The 24,399-nt window shown below is 50.8% G+C and overlaps 1 protein-coding gene across 1 annotated transcript; it reads left to right on the top strand.

Moving 5' to 3' along the window:
* Positions 1–1,630: 1,630 nt before the first annotated feature.
* N7483_011581 (nonribosomal peptide synthetase) lies at positions 1,631–19,252 on the top strand (the record flags this gene model as incomplete). The annotated part of the gene is made up of 3 exons (XM_057095008.1): positions 1,631–7,801; positions 7,863–15,828; positions 15,888–19,252. The coding sequence occupies 3 exons, from the start codon at positions 1,631–1,633 to the stop codon at positions 19,250–19,252; spliced, it is 17,502 nt and encodes a 5,833-aa protein (XP_056940979.1).
* Between the last annotated feature and the right edge of the window lie 5,147 nt (positions 19,253–24,399).

The following is a 24,399-nucleotide window of genomic DNA, read 5'->3' as shown; positions in this document are numbered from 1 at the left end:
TTACCAATATTATAAACCGTATACCTGCAAAGAATGACGAAACATGTGCGCAACTAGTTGATATCGCGCAATATGTGTGGGAAAGCCTCACAGTCCGCCATTTCGTCGGGGGAACTACGCCTCAGTGTGGCGAATCTTGTCAACCTTAGATGGGCTAACTTACCACTATCTTAGCATGACTGTGTTTTCAACCCCCGCCTACATTGCCATAGTATTTGTATGGTAAATCGGTGCACGTAGGAAAGAACTATATCGTAACATGTAGCATAGATCCGATAGATTACCAAGATCATCACGATCAAATATTCAGCAGGATCGTGGGATAGACACTTTTTTGAACAATCGGCCATTTAGGCCTCGATAGGCGATGCCTAGTAAAAGGTAATACGGATATCATAGAACTTGACAGATATTATTACTATGAAAGTTACGCTAGGTGGTTGTATGGTAATAGAGATATTGACACTCTACCGGCAGAAAAATGGTGGGCCTTGTAGTATGTTCTAAATACTTTGAAAAGTGACTGCGAGCATGGTATATACCAGTCCGACAAAAACTTAAATTACATAATCTGCATGTATGTGACTCAACCCACAGCTTCATGAGGTGACTTATGGAGGGTCCAAGCAGCAATTCGTGTAAATATGAACGTGTCATGTGGTAATTTACTGAAAGCCAAGATGTCTCTTTGTTACTCTGTTGCAGACATGCATAGTTTTATGCAATGCCGCCTTGGATGTCAGGACACGCGTGCTGGAGTCTTGAATTCTCGGGCTGTCCAAAAATATGATTACTGTCGATCAATCTGACAAGTTAAGTTCCCAAGAAATATGTGTGCTTATGTGGTTTGCTATCCATACCCTGTTGATAGATCAGGTCGGTATCAAATCGATCCCACTATGCTTCAAGGACGCATCGGTCCTAGAATGTTTTCTGCATCCGTCCTACGGCTGAGAACTTCAGCACAGCGAAACCAGTACGGCATTGGATGTGCAGTAGGATGATCATGCTGCATGAACTCCAATATCAGCCGATATTTCAAATAAAAATGTGTGAAACAGTCTAGTTCTGAAAGTCCTAGCAGATTTCTCCCAAAACTTGGATATATTGGGGATTGGGTCCAATTTCTTACCCGTATTGGGTGGGTAGTGCCGCAGTATAGAATTTACGAAGATCCTACTAACCGTAATGATTTTTGTTTCACTTATGAAATTTATCTTACAGTTCGCAAAGATGATGTTTGAAAACCTTCGATGGAGTTACTAACCGGCCCACATAATTTTACCAAAATCATGTAGGACCAGTTAGAGACTATGAGCATGATCTCGCGTTAGTAACTCTTGATCTGCAGGGGCTAGCGAGATGTCTCTTTGGAGCGTATTAACGGCGGTGTAGCAGCTTTCAAAGAATCCAATAAACTCTGAGGGGGATGGCTAGGAATCTCCCATAAACTAGGCACTACATCGCTCAACCGATTTTACGACCTACAATACATCAATCAAGCATCTCATTATATTGGCCATCTCCTGTACTAGTCAGTTCATCAATTCCTCACTTTGATACTTTCATATCCTTGCCGGGTCAGCTTACCATCAATTGCAGCTACGGCACATGCCAGAAAATAACAAAAATGCACCACACTGAAGAAGACTTGAAGACTGATGGGAATAAACCACAGCTGGAGCCGATACTCCAACTGAGAGAGCAGTTGTCCGGTTCATCCGATAAATTAAGCCATGAAGATTATCAAAAACTGGAGGAGTGGAACTGGGACGTCCCAGATCGAGTAGACCGGTGCGTACATGAAATCATTCAGGAACGGTGTTTGGCTCAGCCAGATGCACCGGCTGTCTGCGCATGGGATGGTACTTTCACCTATCGAGAACTGGACGAGCTCTCAAACACGTGGGTCACGCACCTGACCAGATATGGTGTTGGCCCCGAGGTATTTGTGCCACTCTGCTTTGAAAAGTCGCGCTGGACGACCGTGGCCATGATTGCGGTCATGAAGGCTGGAGGAGCATTTGTGTTGCTGGATCCATCTTACCCAGAAATGCGGCTTCGCAGTATCTGCTCAACAATCTCAGCTGAGCTGATTGTGGCATCGGTGCAGAACGAAGCCATGGCCGCCAGGCTAGCAAGATTTGTGGTCACAATTGGGCGTGATCAGTCAACCATGGGCAAAGATGATCGGCCCAGGGCCGCTCTACTAGTGACTCCCGCCAGTGCAGTATATGCTGTGTTTACTTCAGGTTCCACGGGCATGCCGAAGGGGGTGGTGATGACACATGCGGCCTTCAACTCTGGCGTGTTGCCTTACAATCAAGCATTGAATCTGGAGAATGATGTTCGGATCCTCCAATTCGCATCCTATGCATTTGACGCAAGCATCATCGATATTTTCGCTGCCTTTCTCTCTGGCGCATGTATCTGTATACCGTCAGATCGAGCCCGGAATGACAACATCGCTGCCTTTATCCAGGAATATAATGTCAACTGGGCCCACTTGACCCCGTCCGTCCTGGCGGTCCTGGAGCCAGAACGAGCTCCCTCCCTCAAAACACTGGTCGTGGCAGGCGAGGGGATTTCTCCCGCGGCGGTCTTGAGATGGACCCCGCATGTTCGCCTTGTTTTTGGCTATGGACCCTCGGAATGTGCGGGGCTCGGCGCTATTCAAGACCGAATTGAGCCAGGATCCGATGAGCGCAATATCGGGCGGGCAATCACATGTGTGCCTTGGATCGTTGATCCCGATGACTATAGCCGGCTGCTTCCTGTCGGAGCCGTGGGGGAACTGGTGATTGAGGGCCATACGGTGGGGCGGGAGTATATCAACAACCCCGAGAGATCAGCCGCCGCGTTCATCGAACCGCCCAGTTGGTTACAGCAATTCCGGGAACTTCACCCAGCAAATGCTGCGCGGTTATACAAGACAGGAGACCTAGTTCAATACACCTCTGATGGAACCCTTCGTTTCATCGGCCGGAAAGATACCCAAGTCAAGCTTCGTGGCCAGCGGATTGAGCTCGGAGATGTGGAGCACCATATGCGGCGGTGCTTTCCCCACGCCCGGGACGTCGTGGCTGAACTTGTGACGCCAACTGAGACTGGACGAGTCCCGGTCCTCGTGGGCTTTGTCTGGGAGGACCATCCCAGTTATCCAGAAAACAACCGGAAATGGAATACGTGCGATCCGGAGAACGGTCTGGAAGATATTCTTGCCGCACCCTCAGACAGCTTCCGTGCCGCGTCCCAGACGGCCAAGTCATTCCTTAACGAGACAATACCCGGGTATATGGTGCCGGGAATATTCCTGCCCCTGACTGCAATCCCCCTGGCTAAGTCAGGTAAAACCGACCGGCGGCAGCTCCGCGAGCGTGCAGCAGCTCTATCGCAGTCCGAGCTTGAGGCGTACAGCAGCTCGAGATTGGCCAAGCGACAGCCTGCGACGCCCGCAGAGAGCACGCTCCAGCGACTGTGGGCCTGTGTTCTCCAGATTCCTCTGGAACGCGTTGGAGCAGATGATCATTTCTTTCGCCTTGGCGGCGACTCGATCAGGGCGATGCAGCTGGTTGCCGCCGCACGCGCAGACGGTTTCTCCCTGGCCGTGGCCGATATATTTAATTCTCCACAGCTTTCCCAGCTGTCACATCTCCTTCAAAAATTGTCCGATCTAAACACAGATCTCATCGCTCCGTTCTCTCTCCTTGATTCGGCTGTAAGTGTGATTCTCGACTTGGCCGTTGAACAATGCCAAGTATCCTCGGACCAGATTGCGGATATTTATCCCTGTACGGCATTGCAGGAGGGTCTGATGGCCCTAACAGCGAAGAGGGCCGGCACTTACATAGCCCATTTCTCCTACTCCTTAGCTCTCGGTGGCGGTAGCGATGTCGATAGTGATGTCGATCGGTTTCGTGCCGCTTGGAATGCAGTAGCTCGGGCGAACCCAATCCTGACGACTAGGATGGTTCAGAGCGATACGGGAATTTTCCAAGTAGTGGTGAAGGATCATATCCCGTGTCCCATTTATGTCGATGAGGAATCCTATAATGCGGCCCAGGAGCAGCTTGTCACTGGCTTCAGGCTGGGAAATCCATTGGTCGCCATGGCTATCGTTAAGCAAGCTGACGGACCTGGATCATGTCGATTCGTGCTGTCCATGCACCACGCTATATACGATGTGTGGTCCCTGCCGCTTCTCCTCGAGCAAGTAGAGGTAGCATTTTGGGGGACACCTTTAACAACCCAGCCATTCAGCCCCTTTATAGCCTATTTATCGGAGCGCAAAGCTGCTACCGCCAGTTTCTGGGAGGATGAATTCGATGGTCTGGATACGGTCCACTTCCCGTCACTGCCGTCATCTAACCATACCCCAACCCCAACCAAGACACTTACGCGCACCATTCCGCTGTCGCAGAACACTGGGGCGACGAAGGATTTCACTCCGTCCACCAGACTTCGACTAGCCTGGGCTCTCACCTTGGCGTACTATTCAAACCCTAGTGACTGCTCCAACTCGAGTGATATTGTCTTTGGACTCACTGTGACCGGGCGCGGTGCGCCGGTTGCTGGCATTGCTGATATGACCGGACCAACCATTGCTACAGTCCCTTTCCGTGTTCAGCTGAACTGGGATAGCACTGTGGTGCAGTGCCTTCGTGAGATTCAGGATCACTCCGCCCGCATGATCCCCAATGAACAGATGGGATTGCAGAATATTCAGCGATTGAGTGATGAAGCAGCGTCTGCTTGTCAGTTTCAGAATCTGCTGGTGATTCAGCCCCGCCGCGAAAGCCAGGGGCGGGATTTATTTATCCAGGGGGAGGGGGCTGTCAGGTCTGATGAAGGAGCGTTTGCATCCCATGCGCTCACTTTATTATGTGAACTTCTACCGGACTCAATTGAAGTGGAAGCGATTTACGATCTGCGGGTGATCCAGGAGAGTGAGGTGGAGCGGCTTTTATGTCAGCTCCAACATGTGATGACACAGATCCACGAGAAGTCGGATGCAATGATCAAAGATCTTGGTGTGCTGAGCCCTGAGGATCAGCGACAGTTGCAGCAATGCAACTGTGAAGTTCCTTTAGTCAATCGGTGCGTCCATGAGCTGATTCTCGAGCGCTGCCTAGCTCAGCCAGATGTTCTTGCCGTGTGCGCATGGGACGGTGATATGACCTATCGAGAGCTAGATAGGCTGTCCTCCATCCTGGCCGCGCGCCTGACGGCACAAGGAGTTGGGCCTGAGGTATATGTCCCATTGTGCTTTGAAAAATCCCGATGGACAGCTGTGGCCATGGTTGGAGTCATGAAAGCGGGCGGGGCCTTTGTCTTGCTGGATTTGTTACACCCGGCGGCACGACTGCAGAGTATCTGCCGGGTTGTATCGGCCTCGGTGATTGTAGCATTGCCGCAGAATGAAGAGATGGCGGCCATTCTGGCGGCCGAAATAGGGGCACAGGTAATTACAATCGGGGCGTCAGATGCGATAGACCGGCATGAGAGCCACGGTGACGGCGGCAATTTCGGTACAGCATCGTCTGTTGCTCCCAGTAATGCTGCATACGCGGTTTTCACCTCCGGCTCAACTGGGGAACCAAAGGGCGTTATAATTCCGCATAGTGCTTATTGCACGGGCGCAATGGCCCACAGTAAAGCCCTTGGTCTAACGGACAAGTCGCGGGTCTTTCAATTCTCGTCTTATGCGTTCGATAACAGTATCTCGGATCATCTTACTACTTTGGTCAAAGGAGGATGTGTATGCGTGCCCTCAGAGGCTGCCAGATGGAGTAATCTTCCTCAAGCGATATCGGACTTGAAAGCAAATTTGTGCTGGCTCACTCCATCTGTTGCTAGAGGAATCCAGCCGGCAGACCTCTCGGTTGAAACACTTATTCTCACTGGAGAGGCACCAGCGGAAAGGGATATTTCCCAGTGGGTTGGGAATGTGGAGTTGTTCAACGATTATGGGCCTGCTGAATGTTCGGTGATTTCGACAATTCAGAGATATGCCACTAAATCCTCCGATCCTACCAACATCGGCTTCGCAACGGGCGGTGTGTGTTGGGTCGTCCACCCGCAGGACCATGATAAACTATTGCCCATTGGTGCAGTAGGGGAGCTGCTGATTGAAGGCCCGATTGTGGGACGAGGCTATCTCAATGAGCCGCAGAAAACTATAGCCGCCTTTATCACGCCACCTGCCTGGCTAAGTCACTATCGCCATGATCAGAGCTTGCCGAGACAAATTTATAAGACTGGGGACTTGGTGCAGTACACGGCAGACCTGTCACTTCGCTTCATTGGGCGTAAAGATACACAAGTCAAGCTCCGTGGGCAGCGCATTGAACTGAGTGAGGTTGAATATCACGTGCAGAGGTGCTTCCCTGATGCTCGTGATGTCGTCACGGAGGTAGTGCTACCGATGGGGGCTGGCCGTGAGGCTACGCTGGTCGCTTTCATCCGCACCAACAGTCAGGAAGATCATGACCATCCTGAGAATATATTTGCGGCACCCTTCGACGCCTTCCACGTTGCCATTCTCGTGGCAGAGTCAGCCCTTGAGGAGGTTTTACCTTCGTATATGGTGCCCGCTGTGTTCTTACCGCTTGTTAACTTGCCGCTCACGGTCAGTGGCAAGACAGACCGGCGTCTGCTTCGTAAGCGTGCGGCAGCGCTCTCTCGGTCTGAGATTGACGCATACAGTAGCTCTAGTGCACATGAAAAGCGAGCCCCCGTGACCGAAGCCGAACACACATTACAGCTTCTGTGGGCGCGTGTCTTAAACCGGTCACTAGATTCCATAAGTGCCAACGATAGCTTCTTCCGCTTGGGTGGGGATTCCATTGCGGCCATGAGGCTCTGTGGAATAGCTCGCAAGGAAGGATTTTCTCTCGCTGTTGCAGACATATTTCAGCAACCAAGACTGGCCAACCTTGCGATTTGCCTGCAGCCCACATTAGAAACTCCTCTGGAAAGCATGGCCCCGTTCTCTCTGCTCGGTTCGGCTCAGGATGTCATTTTAGATTTAGCAGTGGAGCAGTGCCAAGTCCAGCGGGACCAGATCGTCGATATCTATCCATGTACCGCTCTGCAGGAGGGTCTGATGGCCCTCACAGCCAAGAAGACAGGTTCCTACATCGCGCATTTCTCTTACCACCTGCCCGAGGATATTGATCTGGGTCATTTCCAAGCTACATGGAACGCAGTGGCAATTGCAAACCCCATCTTAGACACGAGAATCATCCAGAGCATTGATCAGGGTTGTTTCCAAGTGGTAGTGCCGGGCACCATGCAGTGGAATATTGAACGAGATGGAGAGGATCCCATGGCTCCCCATGCAACTCCATCATTCGGCCTGGGTGAGCCCCTGGTCCGGGCGACCATCATCCCCAGTCTGGGTAGATTCATCCTTGCCATGCACCACGCCGTGTATGATGCCTGGTCCCTGCCTCTGCTCCTACAGCAGGCCGAAGCAGCCTTCCAGGGCCATTCTCTGACCTCTCAATCGTTCAGTCCATTTATATCATATCTCTCTAAGTCTGAGTTTACCGCGGAGACCTTCTGGCGGTCTGAGTTGACCGACGTTAATGTCATCACCTTTCCTCCACTCCCGACCCCAGGATACAACCCAACTCCCAATGAGTCCTTGATGCATACCATTCCGTTGCCACAGAGCCCTTGGGATGATTTTACCCCCTCCACTAAGCTCCGACTCGCATGGGCCCTCGCTCAGGCGCGGTATTCCAACAGCATGGATGTGGTTTTCGGACTGACTGTGACAGGTCGTGGTGCACCCGTAGTTGGTATTGAGCAGATGACTGGACCAACTATTGCCACCATTCCCTTTCGTCTTCAAATAGAATGGGGGGGCCTCTGTCGGTCAGATGTTGAAAAAGGTGCAAGACCAATCCACCCGGATGCTGCCATTTGAGCATATTGGCTTACAGAAGCTTCAACGCCTTGGTGATGATGCGCTCGCTGCCTGTCAATTTCAGAGCCTGCTTGTCATTCAACCGGAAGCGGGAGACCGTGACAGTCTTAGATTTTTTATAGAAGAGAAAGATCCGATCTCGGATCAAGCCCTTGGAGCGTTCACGACCTACGCACTAACTCTGTTGTGTGAGCTCTCTCCCAACGCAGTAAATGTGCAAGCGATGTATGATCCTAGAGTTATTCAGCCTCTGGAGGTACAGCGCATCCTTCACCAGTTTACGCATGTAATGAACCAGATCTGCCAAATGCCTGAAGTATCTATCCAAGATGTCAGCGGGGTGAGTCCAGAGGATCTACGCCAGTTAGAGCAGTGGAACGGGATACCGCAAGAGCCAGTCCACCAGTGCGTGCATGAGATGATTAAAGAAAAATGCCTCGCCCAACCAGATGCAGAAGCCGTGAACGCATGGGATGGCGACTTCACCTATCAAGAGCTTCATCAGCTTTCTGAAGCACTCACTTCGCACCTGACTGGACTGGGGCTTGGGATTGGCCCAGAAACCATCACACCACTGTTGTTTGAGAAGTCACGATGGACCATAGTGGCAATGCTTGCAGTCATCAAGATGGGAGGGATATTTGTGATGCTGGATCCATCGTATCCACTGGCACGACTCCACCATATCTGCTCTATAGTGTCCGCGAGCCTCATAATCACATCCGGGCTGAATAAAGCAATTGCAGCGGACCTAGTAGCAGAAATAGTGGTGATTGGAGATGATCACACTACATGGCGTAACACCGGCCGTTCGGGGACTGTTCCCATAGTGAGCCCAGAGAACACACTGTGTGTGGTGTTTACATCAGGTTCTACGGGCACACCAAAAGGGGCTGTCATCTCCCATACAGGATATTGTACGATGGTCTTATCACAAGCCCCGCTTCTAGGCCTTGTCCGAGATTCTCGAGTCTTCCAGTTTTTATCATATGCATTTGATATGGGGATATTCGATCACCTAGCTACCTTAATTACTGGGGGATGTATTTGTGTACCTTGTGATGCGGATCGGCGGAGCGATCTAGTCGGGGCCTTGAGGCAGTATAGGGCCACCTTCGTGATGCTTACCCCAACTGTGGCCAAGCTGCTTCAGCCGGCTGAGGTTCCATTTTTGAAAACCCTGGTTGTTGGGGGAGAAACGGTGGTCACTAGTGACTTTCGGAAATGGGAGGATTCGGTACATTTTGTGAATGTGTGGGGGCCAGCAGAATGTACATTTGCATCAACGGCCCAACCCCAGTTCTTGAAGAGATTGGATCATGACAACCTGGGACACCAAACAGCCTGTGTTTGTTGGATTGTGGACCCGTTGAATCATCAGAAGCTCCTGCCCATTGGTGCCATCGGCGAAGTGCTCATTGAAGGTCCCAATGTAGGCCGTGGCTATGTCAACGCTCCAGCCCAGACTGCTGCAGCATTTATTCGTCCTCCAACCTGGCTCAAGCGATTCCGGGACGTTCCTGCTGCCACTCGGCTCTATAAGTCGGGAGATCTAGTCCAGTATGCTCCAGATGGATCTCTCCGCTTCATTGGTCGCAAAGACAACCAGGTCAAGATTCGCGGCCAACGGACAGAGCTTGGCGAGATTGAGCATCTTGTCCGGAAAGTTTTCCATGGTGTTCACGACGTGGTTGCGGAGGTTGTGACTCCCGTTGGTCGGCAACCAATGCTGGTGGCCTTCATTAAGGTGGATGATCCAGATAGGGATAACCATCATTCAGAGGAAATCATTGCTGCACCCACGGAGGCTTTTCAGAGACTCATCCTCACGGCTGAAGCCTCCTTGCAAGAATCAGTCCCGATACACATGGTCCCGGCGCTGTTCCTGCCTCTAAGAACGGTCCCACTGACTATGACGGAGAAGACCGATCGACGACGGCTTCGTGAGCGGGCGGCCCTGCTCTCCCCAGCCGAGATGGAGGCCTATAGGTGTCCGACTGTAAAGAAGCGATTGCCCACTACCGCAGCTGAGCGAACTCTGCAGCAGTGGTGGGCACTGGTCCTGAATATCCCTCCCGAATCCATTGGGCTTGATGACAGCTTCTTTCGTCTGGGAGGTGACTCTGTCTTGGCCATGCAAATATCAGCTCTCGCTCGAGCTACTGGACAGTTTCTGGATGTCGCGGATATTTTTCACAGCAAGACCCTCTCGAGAATGGGTCCGCTTTTGACCATGGGCCGTCACGGCCCGCTCAAAACGAAGGACGAAGTGGAGATAGCTTTCGCCCTCTCTCCCTTACAGTTCTGGTTCTTTGAACTTGGGCACCATGGAACGCAGCCTAAAAACCGGAGCTTCTTGGTCCCTCTTGCCAAAAGGGTTGTCCCGAGAGACCTGATGCATGCCATCCACCTCCTTGCCCAGGAGCATTCCATGTTACGCGCCCGTTTCCGCCAGGCTGACGATGGCTGCTGGACTCAGGTCATCATGGCCGAAGTCGACTGCAGTCACCAGTATCAACATTGCCGCGTTTCCTCACTCCCGGAAGCCAGAGAAACTATGTTGACCATCCAGCACAATCTCGACATTCGGAATGGTCCTCTATTTGCAGTGGCCTTAATCGATGTCGGCGCTGTTCAGCAATATATCTTCCTGGTGGCTCACTACCTGATCTTCGATCTGGGTTCCTGGAGAGTCCTTTTGGGGGATCTGGATGAGGCGCTTCAGCATGGACAGCTCTCCAAGACCCCGACTCAGTCATTTCACACTTGGTGCCGGTTGCAGGAAACACGCCTCCAGACGATTCGGGCCCCCACGCAAGCCCAGGCCCCAGCTCCCCAGAATTACTGGGGTTTGGGGATGCGGGGCCTCCAGGACTCGAAAACTTCCCACATCTTCCTCCACGGGGGCTTCACCCTGGATGCGGAGGTCACTAACGCCCTCTACGGTAGCGCGAATGGTGCTCTTCGAACCCAGCCGGTGGAGATCTTGCAGGCCGCCCTCTGGCACGCCTTCGTCCGCATCTTCCCAGACCGGCCTCCGCCAACCATCTTCAGCGAAGGCCCAGAACGGGATATGTGGCATTCCACCATCGACCTGACCCGGACGGTGGGCCGGGTCACCATCATGCAGCCTACCTGTGTCGACATGAGGAACGATGACAACGGTGATATAGTCCAAGTGGTCCGACACACCAAGGACGCCCGCCGGTTAACTGCGAGCAGCCGCGTATGGGCCTCTTGCGCCTGCTCTGTGCTGCACACGAAGGACTCCGCGCTTTTCCTGCCATTGGATGGGGTGGAGATCGGGTTCAGCGATCTAGGCAGATACCGACCGTTGGGAAGCCCGACGACAGTCCTGCGGCCCCCGATTCAACCGGATCTTCAAGTGCCGGAGATAACGAGGGAGCTGTTCCGATTCGCGCTGATCGAAGTGATCGCGGTGGTAGAGCAGGACCGTCTAAGGTTGTCCTTCTCATACGGCCAGCATATGAGACATCAAGAAGCCATCGCCAAATGGATCATCCAATGCGAGCAGTCCCTTCGGGACGCTGTGCACCAGCTATCTACTCTGGATACCCCTCAATTCTCTCTATCCGACTTTCCGCTCTTGTCACTCACTTGCCGCAACATCGATGCATTCTTGCATCAGACGCTGTCCCAAAATGGCGTGCAACTCGAAGACCTCGAAGACGCTTACCCGAGTTCGCCCATTCAGCAGGGAATCCTTATCAGCCAGGCCAAGGACCCCCAGTGCTACCAATCGAGGTTCCGATGGAAGATTGTTCCGAAGGTGGGATCCATGCCCGTCGATATCGCCCGGTTCCAGCAGGCTTGGCAGCATGTCGTCGATCGACACGCCATCCTCCGCACGCTTTTCGTGGACAGTGTCTCAAGAGATGGATATTGCGATCAGGTCGTGAGGAGTTCGGTTCAAGCCAATATTCAGGTAATCGACGCAACAGACAAGGACCCCATAGCCGCCCTAGAGAGCTGCCCCCGTTCCACATACCCCCTTGGGCAACCGCCACATCGACTTCTCCTTTGCATCACATCCACTAGAATGGCCTGTATGCTGGACATCAGCCACAGTCTCATTGACGCACACTCGATTCGCATCATTCGCCAAGACCTCCTTCGCGCGTACGACGGGCTGTTAACGGCGGGGCGGGGTCCGCCGTATCGCAACTACCTGGCCTATCTGCACAATCAACCGGAAAACCCGGCGAAAAAGTACTGGCAAACCTACCTTGATCAAGTCTCGCCGTGTCTTGTCCCTACATCAAGCAGTGGAGACTCGAGAAGCCCGCATGAAAAGGGGCTCCAGTCCGTCCACATCCGCGTTGAGGAGGGAGCCCTCCTTCACGAATTCTCTCAACTTTATGAAGTGACCCTGTCAAACCTGTTACAGGTCGCCTGGGGTCTAGTCCTTCGGAGCTATACCAGTTCTGACTCGGTGTGTTTTGGCTACCTGAGCTCCGGCCGGGACTTGCCCGTGCCGGAAGTCCAGGAAATGGTCGGGCCTTTGATCAACCTGCTTGTGTGCCGCATGAAGGTGACGCCAAACCGGTCCGTTCATTCCCTGCTGCAAGACACCCACGCCGAATATCTGCAAAGTCTGCCTTACCAGCATTACTCATTGGCAGATATTGTGCACCAGGCCAGTCAGTCCGGTCAGCCGTTGTTTAACACGATCATCTCCGTGCAGCGCCTCTGGGGGGCTGAAAAGACCATGGAGCCCACTAGCATTGAGTTGGAAGATGTTCCAGGAGAAGATCCGACAGAGTATGACGTGGCCGTGACCATCGGCATTGATGCCGACCATGTAGACATCCACTTAAGCTCCTGGACAACCAGTTCGGGTGACCGTCACTTGTCTGACATGGCGCACACGTTCCGACAGGTGATCCTGGAGATGGTTCACCGACCAAACGATGAGGCGAGGCACCTCGACATCATAAGTCCCCGGGATCGGAGCCAGATCTACGCCTGGAATGAGCACGTCCCCGAATGCATTGGCCGGTGCGTCCACGACCTCATCCTCGAGCGCTGCGTGAAGCAGCCGAGCGCACCGGCAATATGCGCATGGGATGGAGATCTCAGCTATCAAGAGCTGGATCAGCTCTCCAACGCACTGGCAGCACACCTGGTTGGACTGGGAATCGGCCCAGAGACGTTCGTGCCTCTCTGTTTCGAGAAATCCATGTGGACCCCTGTAGCCATGCTTGGAGTCATGAAGGCTGGGGGAGCCTTTGTGCTGCTGGACCCGTCACACCCGCTATCTCGACTCCAGGCCATCTGCCGTACGCTATCGCCTGAGCTGATTGTGACGTTACCGATGAACGCGGCACGAGCAGCGGACTTGGTCCCTAATCGGCCTGTGGTCGTGATGGGGGCCGACCAAATAGAATGGTGTATAGAAACCCTAATCGAAAAACCATCCGCTGTAGCATGTCATAATGCTGTTTACGCAGTCTTTACCTCGGGATCAACGGGTACGCCTAAAGGAGTGGTTATACCCCATGCATCGTTTTGCACGAGTGCCTTGTCACAAGCTCCGATCCTTGGACTCTCTGGCAATTCTCGGGTGTTTCAATTTGCCTCGTATGCATTTGATGTGAGTATCTTTGACCATTTGGTAACACTGATGGTTGGGGGGTGTATATGTGTTCCCAGTGAGGATGATCGACAAAACGCTCTTCTCGGCTCTATCCAGTCCTTTGAAGCGACTCACATGGTGTTAACCCCCTCAGTAGCAAAGATCCTGCAGCCTAAAGCTCTACCATTGTTGAAGACCTTGGTTCTTGGGGGAGAAATGTTGTTCGCGGATGATTTCATGGAATGGATGAACCATATGCAGATCATTAATCAATATGGGCCTGCTGAGTGCTCCGTGGGATGTACCATTCAATCGCAAATCACAAGCAGCGTCGACCACAGTAGGAGCAATATTGGTTATGGAATTGGATGCGTCTGCTGGATTGTAGACCCTTGTGATTCGAACCAGCTCAAGCCCATCGGTGCCGTGGGAGAATTGTTGATCGAAGGCCCAATTGTGGGACGTGGCTATCTGATTGATGAGACGCAGAATGCCACGGCATTCATCCCAAGGCCAGATTGGCTATCTCAGTTCCGCGGGAATCAGAATTCTGGAGGCCTAGTGTACAGGACTGGGGATCTAGTGCAATACAATGCGACGGACGGATCCCTCTACTTCATCGGTCGCAAGGACACCCAGGTGAAACTCCGTGGCCAGCGTATTGAACTAGGGGAGATTGAGTATCATACCCGACAGTGTTTCCCGGGTGCAACGGAGGTAGTAGTGGATGTGGTTGTGCCTGTGGAGACCGGCCGAGCAACACAGCTGGTGGCTTTTGTGTTGGCCGAGAGGCTGCTCGATGACCACTCCAGGGAGGAAAGGAAGAACAACTTCACCCCGCCTACACAGGCATTTCATGCAGCCATAGCTATGGCCGAGTCTCATCTTCATAATGCGTTCCCAGGCTACATGGTGCCCACCCTGTTTCTGCAATTGAGGACTGTCCCACTCACGGCAACTGGGAAGATTGACCGACGTTACCTCCGCGAGCAGGCGGCTTCCCTTTCGTGGGTGGAAGCTAAATCGTTACATGCACCCATGAAAAAGCGAATGCCTGCCACCACTGCAGAAGAGACGGTTCAGCGCCTCTGGGCCCTGGTATTGAACATTCCCCAAGAGACCATTGGCGCCAATGACAGCTTCTTCCACCTCGGCGGGGACTCGATAGCAGCCATCAAGCTGGCTGGGATGGCTCGAGAGGACAATTTTGTTCTTAAAGTGGCCGATGTCTTTCAGCACCCGAAGCTCTCGTCGCTCTCCACTCACCTTCGACCCTTTCATTCACCTGCTCTAGAGATCCCTGCTCCATTCTCCCTGCTGAAGCCGGCTCGAGCACGTGAGGCTATCTTGAACCTGGCCACCATTCAGTGCCATGTGTCTCCCTCGCAGATAAACGATATTTATCCCTGCACAGCCCTCCAAGAAGGCCTCATAGCCCTGACTGCCAAGAGACGCGGCGCCTATACCGCCTGCTTTTCGTATAATCTGCCTGGTAATATCTGCATGGACGACTTCCGCGCGGCATGGAACGCTGTAGCGAGCGCCAACCCCATACTCCACTCAAGGATCATCGAGGGCCATAACTTGGGGTGTTTTCAGGTAATTGTGCCCAGTGAGATCAAGTGGGCCGTCTATGGGAATGAGAACGCTCCTCGCGCCGAAAGGGAGGCATCCACAGCATCTTTTGGCCTTGGTGAGCCACTGATCCGTGTATTCGTGATTCAACATCCTGGTAGCCGCATGTCTCATCGGTTCCTACTGGCCATGCATCATGCGGTGTACGACGCATGGTCTCTACCTCTGCTTCTGGAGCAGGTAGCGTCTGCCTTGCAGGGCAAGCCGTTGGTTCCCCGGCCATTCAGCCCTTTCATCTCCTATCTCTTGGAGTCCAAGGCTACAGCGGAAGCGTTCTGGCAGGGTGAATTCACTGGCCTGAGTACTACCTGCTTTCCACAATTGCCCTCTCCAACGTATGCACCCACACCAACGGATGTGCTCACCCATGTTGTTCCGCTGAGTGGCGCGAAGAGTGATTTCACTCTGTCGACAAAGATCAGACTAGCCTGGGCCCTCACCATATCTCACTATTCTGGTACACAGGACGTTGTCTTTGGATTGACTGTGACTGGACGTGGTGCACCGGTCCGTGCTGTTGAGCAGATGACTGGACCAACTTTTGCTACCATACCCCTTCGTGTTCAGCTCAATCGGGAGAACACGATTGCACAGACACTCAAGGAGATCCAAGATCATTCTGCTCGGATCCTTCCATATGAACAGAGTGGACTCCAGTATATTCGTCGTTTGAATGCCGATGCCGCTGTGGCGTGCCAGTTTCAGAACCTGCTCATCATCCAGCCTCGCCAGGGACGACCCTGCCAGTATTGTTTACTAAAGATGACATGGTGTCTGACCAGACGGCATTTACCACCTATGCTCTAACAATCCAATGTGACTTGGGGTCTGACTTCGTGGAAATGGAAGCAGCCTACGATCCTCAAGTCATCGGCAAATTCCAGGTGCAGCAGATGCTGTATCACCTAGCACATATAGTCACTCAGATTGATCAGCAACCGGATATCTTGCTAAAGAATATTGACAAAATTAGCCCGGCGAATCAGCAACAGCTCGAGGAGTGGAATGGAAATGAGCCAGAGAGAGTCAGCCGTTGTGTACACGAGCTTATAGAGTCTCAGTGTCAGGCACGGCCATCTGCACCCGCTATATGCGCTTGGGATGGTGAATTCACATACAGCCAGCTAAATGCGTTATCATCAAATTTGGCCGCCCACCTGGTCAGTCACGGGGTAGGACCAGAGACATTCGTGCCACTGTGCTTTGAGAAGTCGCGTTGGACCCCTGTAGCCATGGTTGGGGTCATGAAAGCCGGCGGGGCATTTGTACTGCTAGACCCCTCGCACCCAACTGCAAGGTTGCAGAGCATCAGCCGCACAATATCAGCTAAGGTAATTGTGGCATCCGCGTTGAACACGAAGTTGGCAGGAGAATTAGGCGTCAATGTGGTGACAGTGGGTGACGGGGAGATGGAATGGCATCAGGTAATTGGAAGAAGAGCAGTATTAGCAACCCCAAAGAATGCCGTCTATGCAGTTTTCACCTCTGGCTCCACTGGGATCCCGAAAGGCGCAGTCATCGAGCATGCCTCATTCTCCACGGCTAGCCTGGCACAAATCAAGGCAAAAAAATTCACTAGTGATCAACGTGTCTTTCAGTTCTCCTCATATGCCTTCGATACATGCATCGCAGACCAAATCACCACCCTTGTGGCGGGTGGATGTATTTGCATTCCCTCGGAGTCTGATCGTATGGAGAATATGGGCAAGGCAATTCAAGATATGCATGCAAACCAAGTTGAATTGACACCTTCTGTCGCACGAACTTTAACGCCAGATGATCTCGCCGGAATTCTGACGCTAGGTTTAGGTGGAGAGGCGGTGTTACCCAGTGATATTATTCGATTTGGGGGAACCAAAATCTGCTTGATCAATACATATGGGCCTGCCGAATGTTGCGTTGAAGCCACTGCGCAATGTGGAGGCCTGAGTGCCGAGGACCCGCAGGTAATAGGAAAAGGGATTGGGTGTGTTTGCTGGGTTGTTGATCAGCAGGATCACAACATATTACAGCCAGTTGGCGCTGTGGGGGAGCTGCTCATCGAGGGTCCAATTGTCGGGCGTGGCTATCTCAATGACCCCGAGAAAACAGATGCTGTCTTTGTTGAACCACCTCCTTGGCTACAACATTTCCGGCGCGTTAGCCCACTCCGAAAACTATACAAGACTGGTGACTTGGTTCAATACACTATAAATGGGTCACTTCGTTTTGTTGGTCGCAAAGACACTCAGGTGAAGGTCCGCGGCCAGCGGATTGAGCTGGGTGAGGTTGAGCATCACACACGTCAGAGCTTCCCTGGAGCCCGTGATGTTGTGGTTGAGGTGATCACCCCGGTAGATGAAGCCAGACCGCCGATTTTGGTAGCCTTTGTCTCATGGACTCCCCTAGATCATGGCTCTGATCATGACACCAGCGTTGATGGTCACAATGAAATTCTCGCCGCGCCAACACGAGGCTTCGCTGCTGCGATAGTCATGGCCAAGGCCCGTATGCAGTACGCAGTGCCGAGCTATATGGTCCCGGGGCTATTTTTGCCCCTGGTTGCTCTTCCGCTAACATCATCGGGAAAGACTGACCGGCGCCTGCTCCGGGAGCATGTCGCCAAAATGTCACGAACGGAGGTTGAAACCTACAGTGGGTTTGAGATCAAACACCGGACGCCGACTACGGCGGCAGAGATTGTGCTGCAGCAGCTGTGGGCGAAGGTGTTGAATATAGCGCCCGACACTATTAGCACTCATGACGGTTTCTTCCATCGGGGTGGCGACTCAATCGCGGCGATGCGGCTGACTAGCGCCGCGCGCGATGATGGCTTCCGCCTGAGTGTGGCCGATGTCTTCAACTACCCAACGCTTTCCAAGCAATCGACGGTCATATCTCCGACATCTACGGATCTACCTCTCCCTGTAGAGCCTGCACCCTTCTCGATGCTTCCTTCTGCAGACCCTGAATCTTTTCTCCGTGAAACACTCACTCCCCACATGTCTTTTGACCGAGAACAGGTTCTGGACGCGTTTCCCACCACGGAATTCCAGGCGCAGTGTGTCCATCCTTACCCATGCAAATATTTTATTTTGCACATTCCTGGGTCTGTCGACCAAGATCGTCTCCAATATGCCTGCCATGCTCTCAGTCAGCGGTACTCTATCTTACGGGCTGCCTTTTGTCCCTCCAACCAAGGTGTGATTCAAGTCACCCTCCGCCAAGTGGATGTCGAAATGGACCGCTTTGAAGTCAATGATGAGGACCCAGTGAGCGTTTCGAAATCCCTCTGTCACCAAGATTCTGCGACTCCACCAGCCTTTGGCGTCCCTCCCTACAAGGCATTCCTTGTTTCGAAGGGAAACCGGAATCACGTCCTAATAATTCGCCTATCTCACGCACAGTATGATGGCATCTCCATCCCAGTGTTGTATCAGGATCTGGTGGCGGCGTACCATGGAGACATACTGTCCCCCACCCCAAGTTTTTCTCTCTACATTCAGTATCGATTATCACGTAAATCCGCCGAGGTATATCAATTTTGGCACGACTTTCTAGAAAATGCATCAATGACCCAACTGGACTGTAGCGCTATTGGGGGTATATGTACAGCGGAGGATATCTCTGTGTCTGTCACCAAGTGGGTGTCCGTCTCTGGCGCACCACGCTGGGTTACCATGGCTTCTGTCGTCAATGCCGCCTGGTCGTTGGTCCTGGCACAACTGGTGCGCCGAAGAGATCTGGTGTTCGGGCAACTGGTTAGCGGGCGCAATGTTCCCATCACGGGAGCAGAGAGAATCCTGGGTCCCTGTATCGGCGTCATTCCCATGCGAGTCATGCTTCAACGAACTTTGACCGCCGGGGATCTGTTAGACCACGTCCAGACTCAGTATTCTCGCATCCTCCCGTTCGAAACCTCGGGCCTGCGGGATATCGTCCAGCATAGCACGACATGGCCGGCCTCCACCGATTATCAGATCGTGGTCCACCATGAGAACATCGGACGGGATTCTCCTTATTCCCTGGATGGGATTGAGTGCACATCGATGGTCATCGCCCCTCCTCTCCGCTCCGAAGGGCTTCAAGGTTCATTCGGAGCAGATTGATGACAAGCTCCGGGTGTCGATCCTGGCATCAAGCAAGGTGGTAAACTCTGCCTGTGCCTCTAAGATCCTGAACGACCTTTGCGAAACGATCTCCTCAATTTCCCGTCATCCAGAGCAGCAGTTGACGTTGGATTACTAGGCGTTGTAAGACCTATGAAAGGCTAACTGGTCGGACCATCAACACTCCTATTACCGTCTGATTCTTCTACACACTGCTGGCCTGCCTAGTATTTTTTCCTTATCAGAAATTTCCTGCGCTTACTATATATACATTAGATTCTATAATACACATATACACAATTTATCAACGCCCGGCGGCTAAGCCGAAAGGGTAACTCTCGCTGATCTATTATAAATGCCATAATATATACAGTACTGTGTCTCCTTCGACCCCATACATAAAACCTTTTGCCATATATGTCATTTGCAGCAAGCAGTGTAGCAGCGGATCCTCGCGTGTTAGTAATTTTGTTAGTAGGCTGGCTTGAAGGCACTTCTCCAAGTGTTCAACTTCCTATCTTCGGCAGTTGAAGCGCGTCTACCATCTGTAGCACGAGGTGGTAGGTGAGCTAGATCGGAAAAGGGGGTGATTAATGTTCGTCGGCATGGTTAAGTGGCCTCAAGTCGGGCCGTCGCGATAGCGAATCGTATTGAAGCCCGTACTGCCTCTAGGTTTGGCGTCCACTTCTGATCATCAGAAGGCGATTTCCCTCCCAGGAAGAAGGACAGGTTTCCTCGGTGAGTGTTGGTACATTGTAGCAGTTCCTTTCGGTGAGCAGTCCACTTCCGACATCGAAAAAGGAAGTGCTCCACGGTCTCTTTCGCTTCTTCACATGCACACCGATCCGTCTCTGCCGCGTTGATTCGATAGAGATATCCATCGAGTCTGGCCATGCCAGTCCGGAGTTGAGGCAGCACGCTTGCTTCTTTCCACAATAGGCGATCATACAGCTGTCAAGTGTGTTTTCCTGGAAGTGCTGCATCCATTTTCATCGTTATAATACAGTCGATAGCGAAATCAGCTTCCTCCCTACAGGTAGCTTTTATTTCTCGGGCCCCACTACCAAGGCACTGGTATAAATATTTATTTAACGGGCATCAATGTGTGATATTCGCCCCAAGATTACCATGTATCTTTCCTTGCTTACATCATGTTACTGTTATGATCGCACATCACCTGATGTCATCATGTTTGATTGTATATAAACTACTGTTATTCTATACTTAATCAAACATGCACTTTTACCTCCTAAGATCTCACCCTTTTTTGTATGTAATTTGTTATAATTTATGTATATGAGTCAACAATTTTATCCATCCTAATTAGGAAAGGTTAGAAATAATTATGCAAAACGGGTGAGTGAGGGTGAGTGCGGGTGAGCCATGAGCAGCCCTCTGCGGGTAAGGGTCGGGTGAGAGTCCCTGAGGTTGGACCAGTTTGAGGGTCATGGCGAGGTCTAAGAGCGACCGAGGATAATAGAAGAGGTAGTAAGCACGCGCTAGAAGATAGATAGGAGTGGAAATTAACGTGTTGGGTCCTATAATGTTCGGTCAGCTTTGTCGAGTAGTGATGATGCCTTAGAGAGTACAATATAGTTGGAAGATTAGCAAAGCGCGGTCGCCCTAACCAAGCCAGATCGGTTTCACACCTTGGCGTTTATGTTGTTTGTATGTATGGGCATTTAATATTCCACGGTATTTCATCAATATAATCTACCGCTATTCCCGATTAAGGGTAAACCTTAGCATCTAATCTTAAAGGCCCTCACAAACTTACGTCTTATTCCTAATAAAATCAAAAAGAATGAGATAATATATATATTCAGACGATAAGTATGTGTTAGTGCGATGACAATGTAAATTGTTGATTTTCACAGCGCTTTTAAGGGTTTACTATCAAATTATGCCTGCAGACAGTAAATTGAGGGCCGCAACTACCGGTGGGTCTTAAAGGCCAGATCTATAGAAAGGAACTCGGTCATGTGCATCACCTAGTCCTCGAGTGGACCCAAATCAAAACACAATTCAAATGTATACTGTAGTACTGTAAATTTGGAACTGTAACTCCGGTTTTAAATACTGGTTAATACCTTAAAAAGTCGACTTTTCATTTGAGATCTTAGGAGGTAAAAGTGCATGTTTGATTAAGTATAGAATAACAGTAGTTTATATACAATCAAACATGATGACATCAGGTGATGTGCGATCATAACAGTAACATGATGTAAGCAAGGAAAGATACATGGTAATCTTGGGGCGAATATCACAAAGGTGTATAAACTATTGTTTGTCTTGTTTGCTCACCCATGGGTAGGAGGTTAGGACCCGTCGCCCGCATTTTGGAGGGTCGCTGGTCACCTGCGGGTCATGGCGAGGTCTAGTCGCTCTATCTAGGTAAGGTTTAACGGAAATTGATCGAAGTGAAGGATTAACTACAGAGTCTTTTTTATGTATCCTAGTTAATATTGATGAATTTTAATTTAATAGCTTGTTACGCACCGCTAACTGGTCATAGTGAGTATCGCTCATAGGGTCTATATACGTACGTCGGGGCTCGTCCTCAAGTCTCAGTCGCAACCGTACCGTTACCGTCGTAAGGCTTTACACAAGCTTTGGTCTATAGGCTAGACTCTTGTTGGGCTATGCCAGTTAGTGTGCCTAGTCAAGCTATACTTGGGGTCTGCGCCAAGGGACGAGAGACTAAGGATTAGGCCTCTCAATGGTCCGGTCCCGGTCCTAATTTTTGGGACTGGGGACCAGACCGGCGGTCTTTGGTCTTTTTTTGACATGGACAGGACCGCACTACGGGGGACCGCCAATGCATAAAACTGCCAAGAGTTACCCTTTCTGGATGGATAATTTGCTGATTCATCCTTTTTTATATATATATTAATGGCTGTTTTTAGTGTAGCCCCTTCATTTCTTAGTAAATTAACCCCTCGGAATCACTATTAATATTCATATTTTGTGACATTGAAATAATCCCTACTTGATACTAACATCTGAAGGACCTATCAATATCAAGTTTTATAGAATAAGAATAGATAGAGACACCTAGAGAAAACCTACTTTCTATAATCAAAGTTATAAAAACCCTAGAAAAAAAGAGATTTTATATAATGTATTATATAATCATAAAACTTAACGTATCCCGTAAGCGAGCCGCACATGTAAGCGGGCCGCACACCTACCAACTTTCCGGCCGCGAAACACAACTCGCGATCTTCAACCAGCAACCATGCCACCAAAGCACGCTGTCTTGGCCGAAAAATCAGATAGCCGAGAAGGAAAGCTTTTACTTGCTATACAAGCTATGAAAAATGACAAAAATTTGACGCTCAGACGTGCTGCGCGCCTATATGACGTCGCTGTATCTACCCTACGCGACCGCTGTAACGGCGCGACACCCCGATCAACCACACGCGCAAATAGTCATAAATTGACCCAATTAGAAGAGGAATCACTTCAGAAATGGATACTCTCTATGGATACACGTGGGGCAGCACCTACACAGTCTATGGTACGAGAGATGGCAAATTTATTACTTGCAAAGCGTGGAGAGACCACCCCGCAGACAGTTGGGACCAAATGGGTATATAATTATATCTAACGGATACCTGAGCTTGCGACACGTCTATCACGTCGATATGAATATAAGCGTGCTTTATGTGAAGATCCAGCTACTATAACGGAGTGGTTTAACCGTATGCAGCAAGCTATTCTTATATATGGTATCCTTAATGAGGATATTTATAACTTTGATAAGACTGGCTTTGCTATAGGTATGACAAGTACATCCTATGTTGTTACACATGCTGAGTACTATGGAAGAAGACACCTTCTTACATCTGGAAATTGTGAATGGGTTACTGCTATTGAGACAATCAACAGTTGTGGATGGGCACTGCCACCATATATCATCTTTAAAGCAAAGATGTTTAACCAAGCCTGGTTTTCGGCTGAAAACCTACCATCTGATTGGCAATTAGATGTTAGTGATAATGGCTGGACTACCAATCAAATCACATTGAATTGGCTCCGGAATCACTTTTTACCATATACAAATACACGTGTGTATGGAAAGTGGCGGCTTTTAATTATGGATGGTCATGGCAGCCACTTGACACCTGAATTTGATCAAATATGCGAGGAAAACCATGTTCTACCATTATGTATGCCAGCCCATTCTTCCTATCTTCTTCAACCTCTTGATGTTGGGTGTTTTGGTGTGATAAAGCATATCTATGGGCAGGCTATCCAGCAGAAGCTTCGATATGGCACACACCACATTGATAAGCTTGATTTTCTTGCTATATACCTATCTACCCGGGACCAAGCTTATAAGCCAGCTACAATTTCAAATAGCTTCTTAGCAGCTGGCTTAATCCCGCTTAGCTCACAGCGGGTGCTTGAGAAGCTTGATATAAAGCTACGTACACCTACACCACCCCCTAGCAGTGGAAGCAGCAACTTTACCCCCCCATACACCATATAAGCCTACCGATATCCGACGACAGGCTTCATCAATCAAAAGGCTGTTAAAACAGAGGTCATATACACCTCCCAGCCCAGCTAAAGAAGCGCTTGAGCAGCTGATTAAGGGATGTGAGATTGCTATGCATAACGGCGCATTTCTCGCTCATGAAATTGAGCAATTACGCGCTGAGAATGGGCGGCAGGCACGTAAGCGTGCCCTACCTCATAGGCAGATGGCTAATAAGGGTGGAATGACTGTGAGCGAGGCAAGCCAGCGTATACAGACAGAGAGAGAGGTAGTAGAAGCAGAGCAGGTGGTGGATGTAGAGCGGCGGGAAGCGCGGAAATCGGCTACTGGGAGAGCGCTGCCAAAGTGTACAAATTGCGGCAATATTGGACATAAGAGAAACACATGTACTAACTAAGATAGAAGTCGTTCTAATTAAATATCTCTGTTGTTGGTTGAATGATTGTATATAATATATGTTAGTTGATGGTAGACTTCTCCAAAACCCAATGGACCCAAGACCCAACCCAACCCAACCCAACATTGGGTTGGGTTTGGCTCCAAAACTTAGACCCAAGCCTGGGTTTTGGGTTTTTTCCTTGGACCCAACCCAACCCATAGGTACCCAATTGGGTCCCAAACATAGCAAACATGCCAAGATTTT

Source organism: Penicillium malachiteum (assembly GCF_028827825.1).
Source record: "Penicillium malachiteum strain IBT 17515 chromosome Unknown utg000005l:1.0-9002435.0:326005.0-9005861.0, whole genome shotgun sequence".
NCBI lineage: Eukaryota > Fungi > Ascomycota > Eurotiomycetes > Eurotiales > Aspergillaceae > Penicillium > Penicillium malachiteum.
Note: the sequence above shows the minus strand (reverse complement) of the source record. Positions and strands in the feature narration are given on the sequence as shown.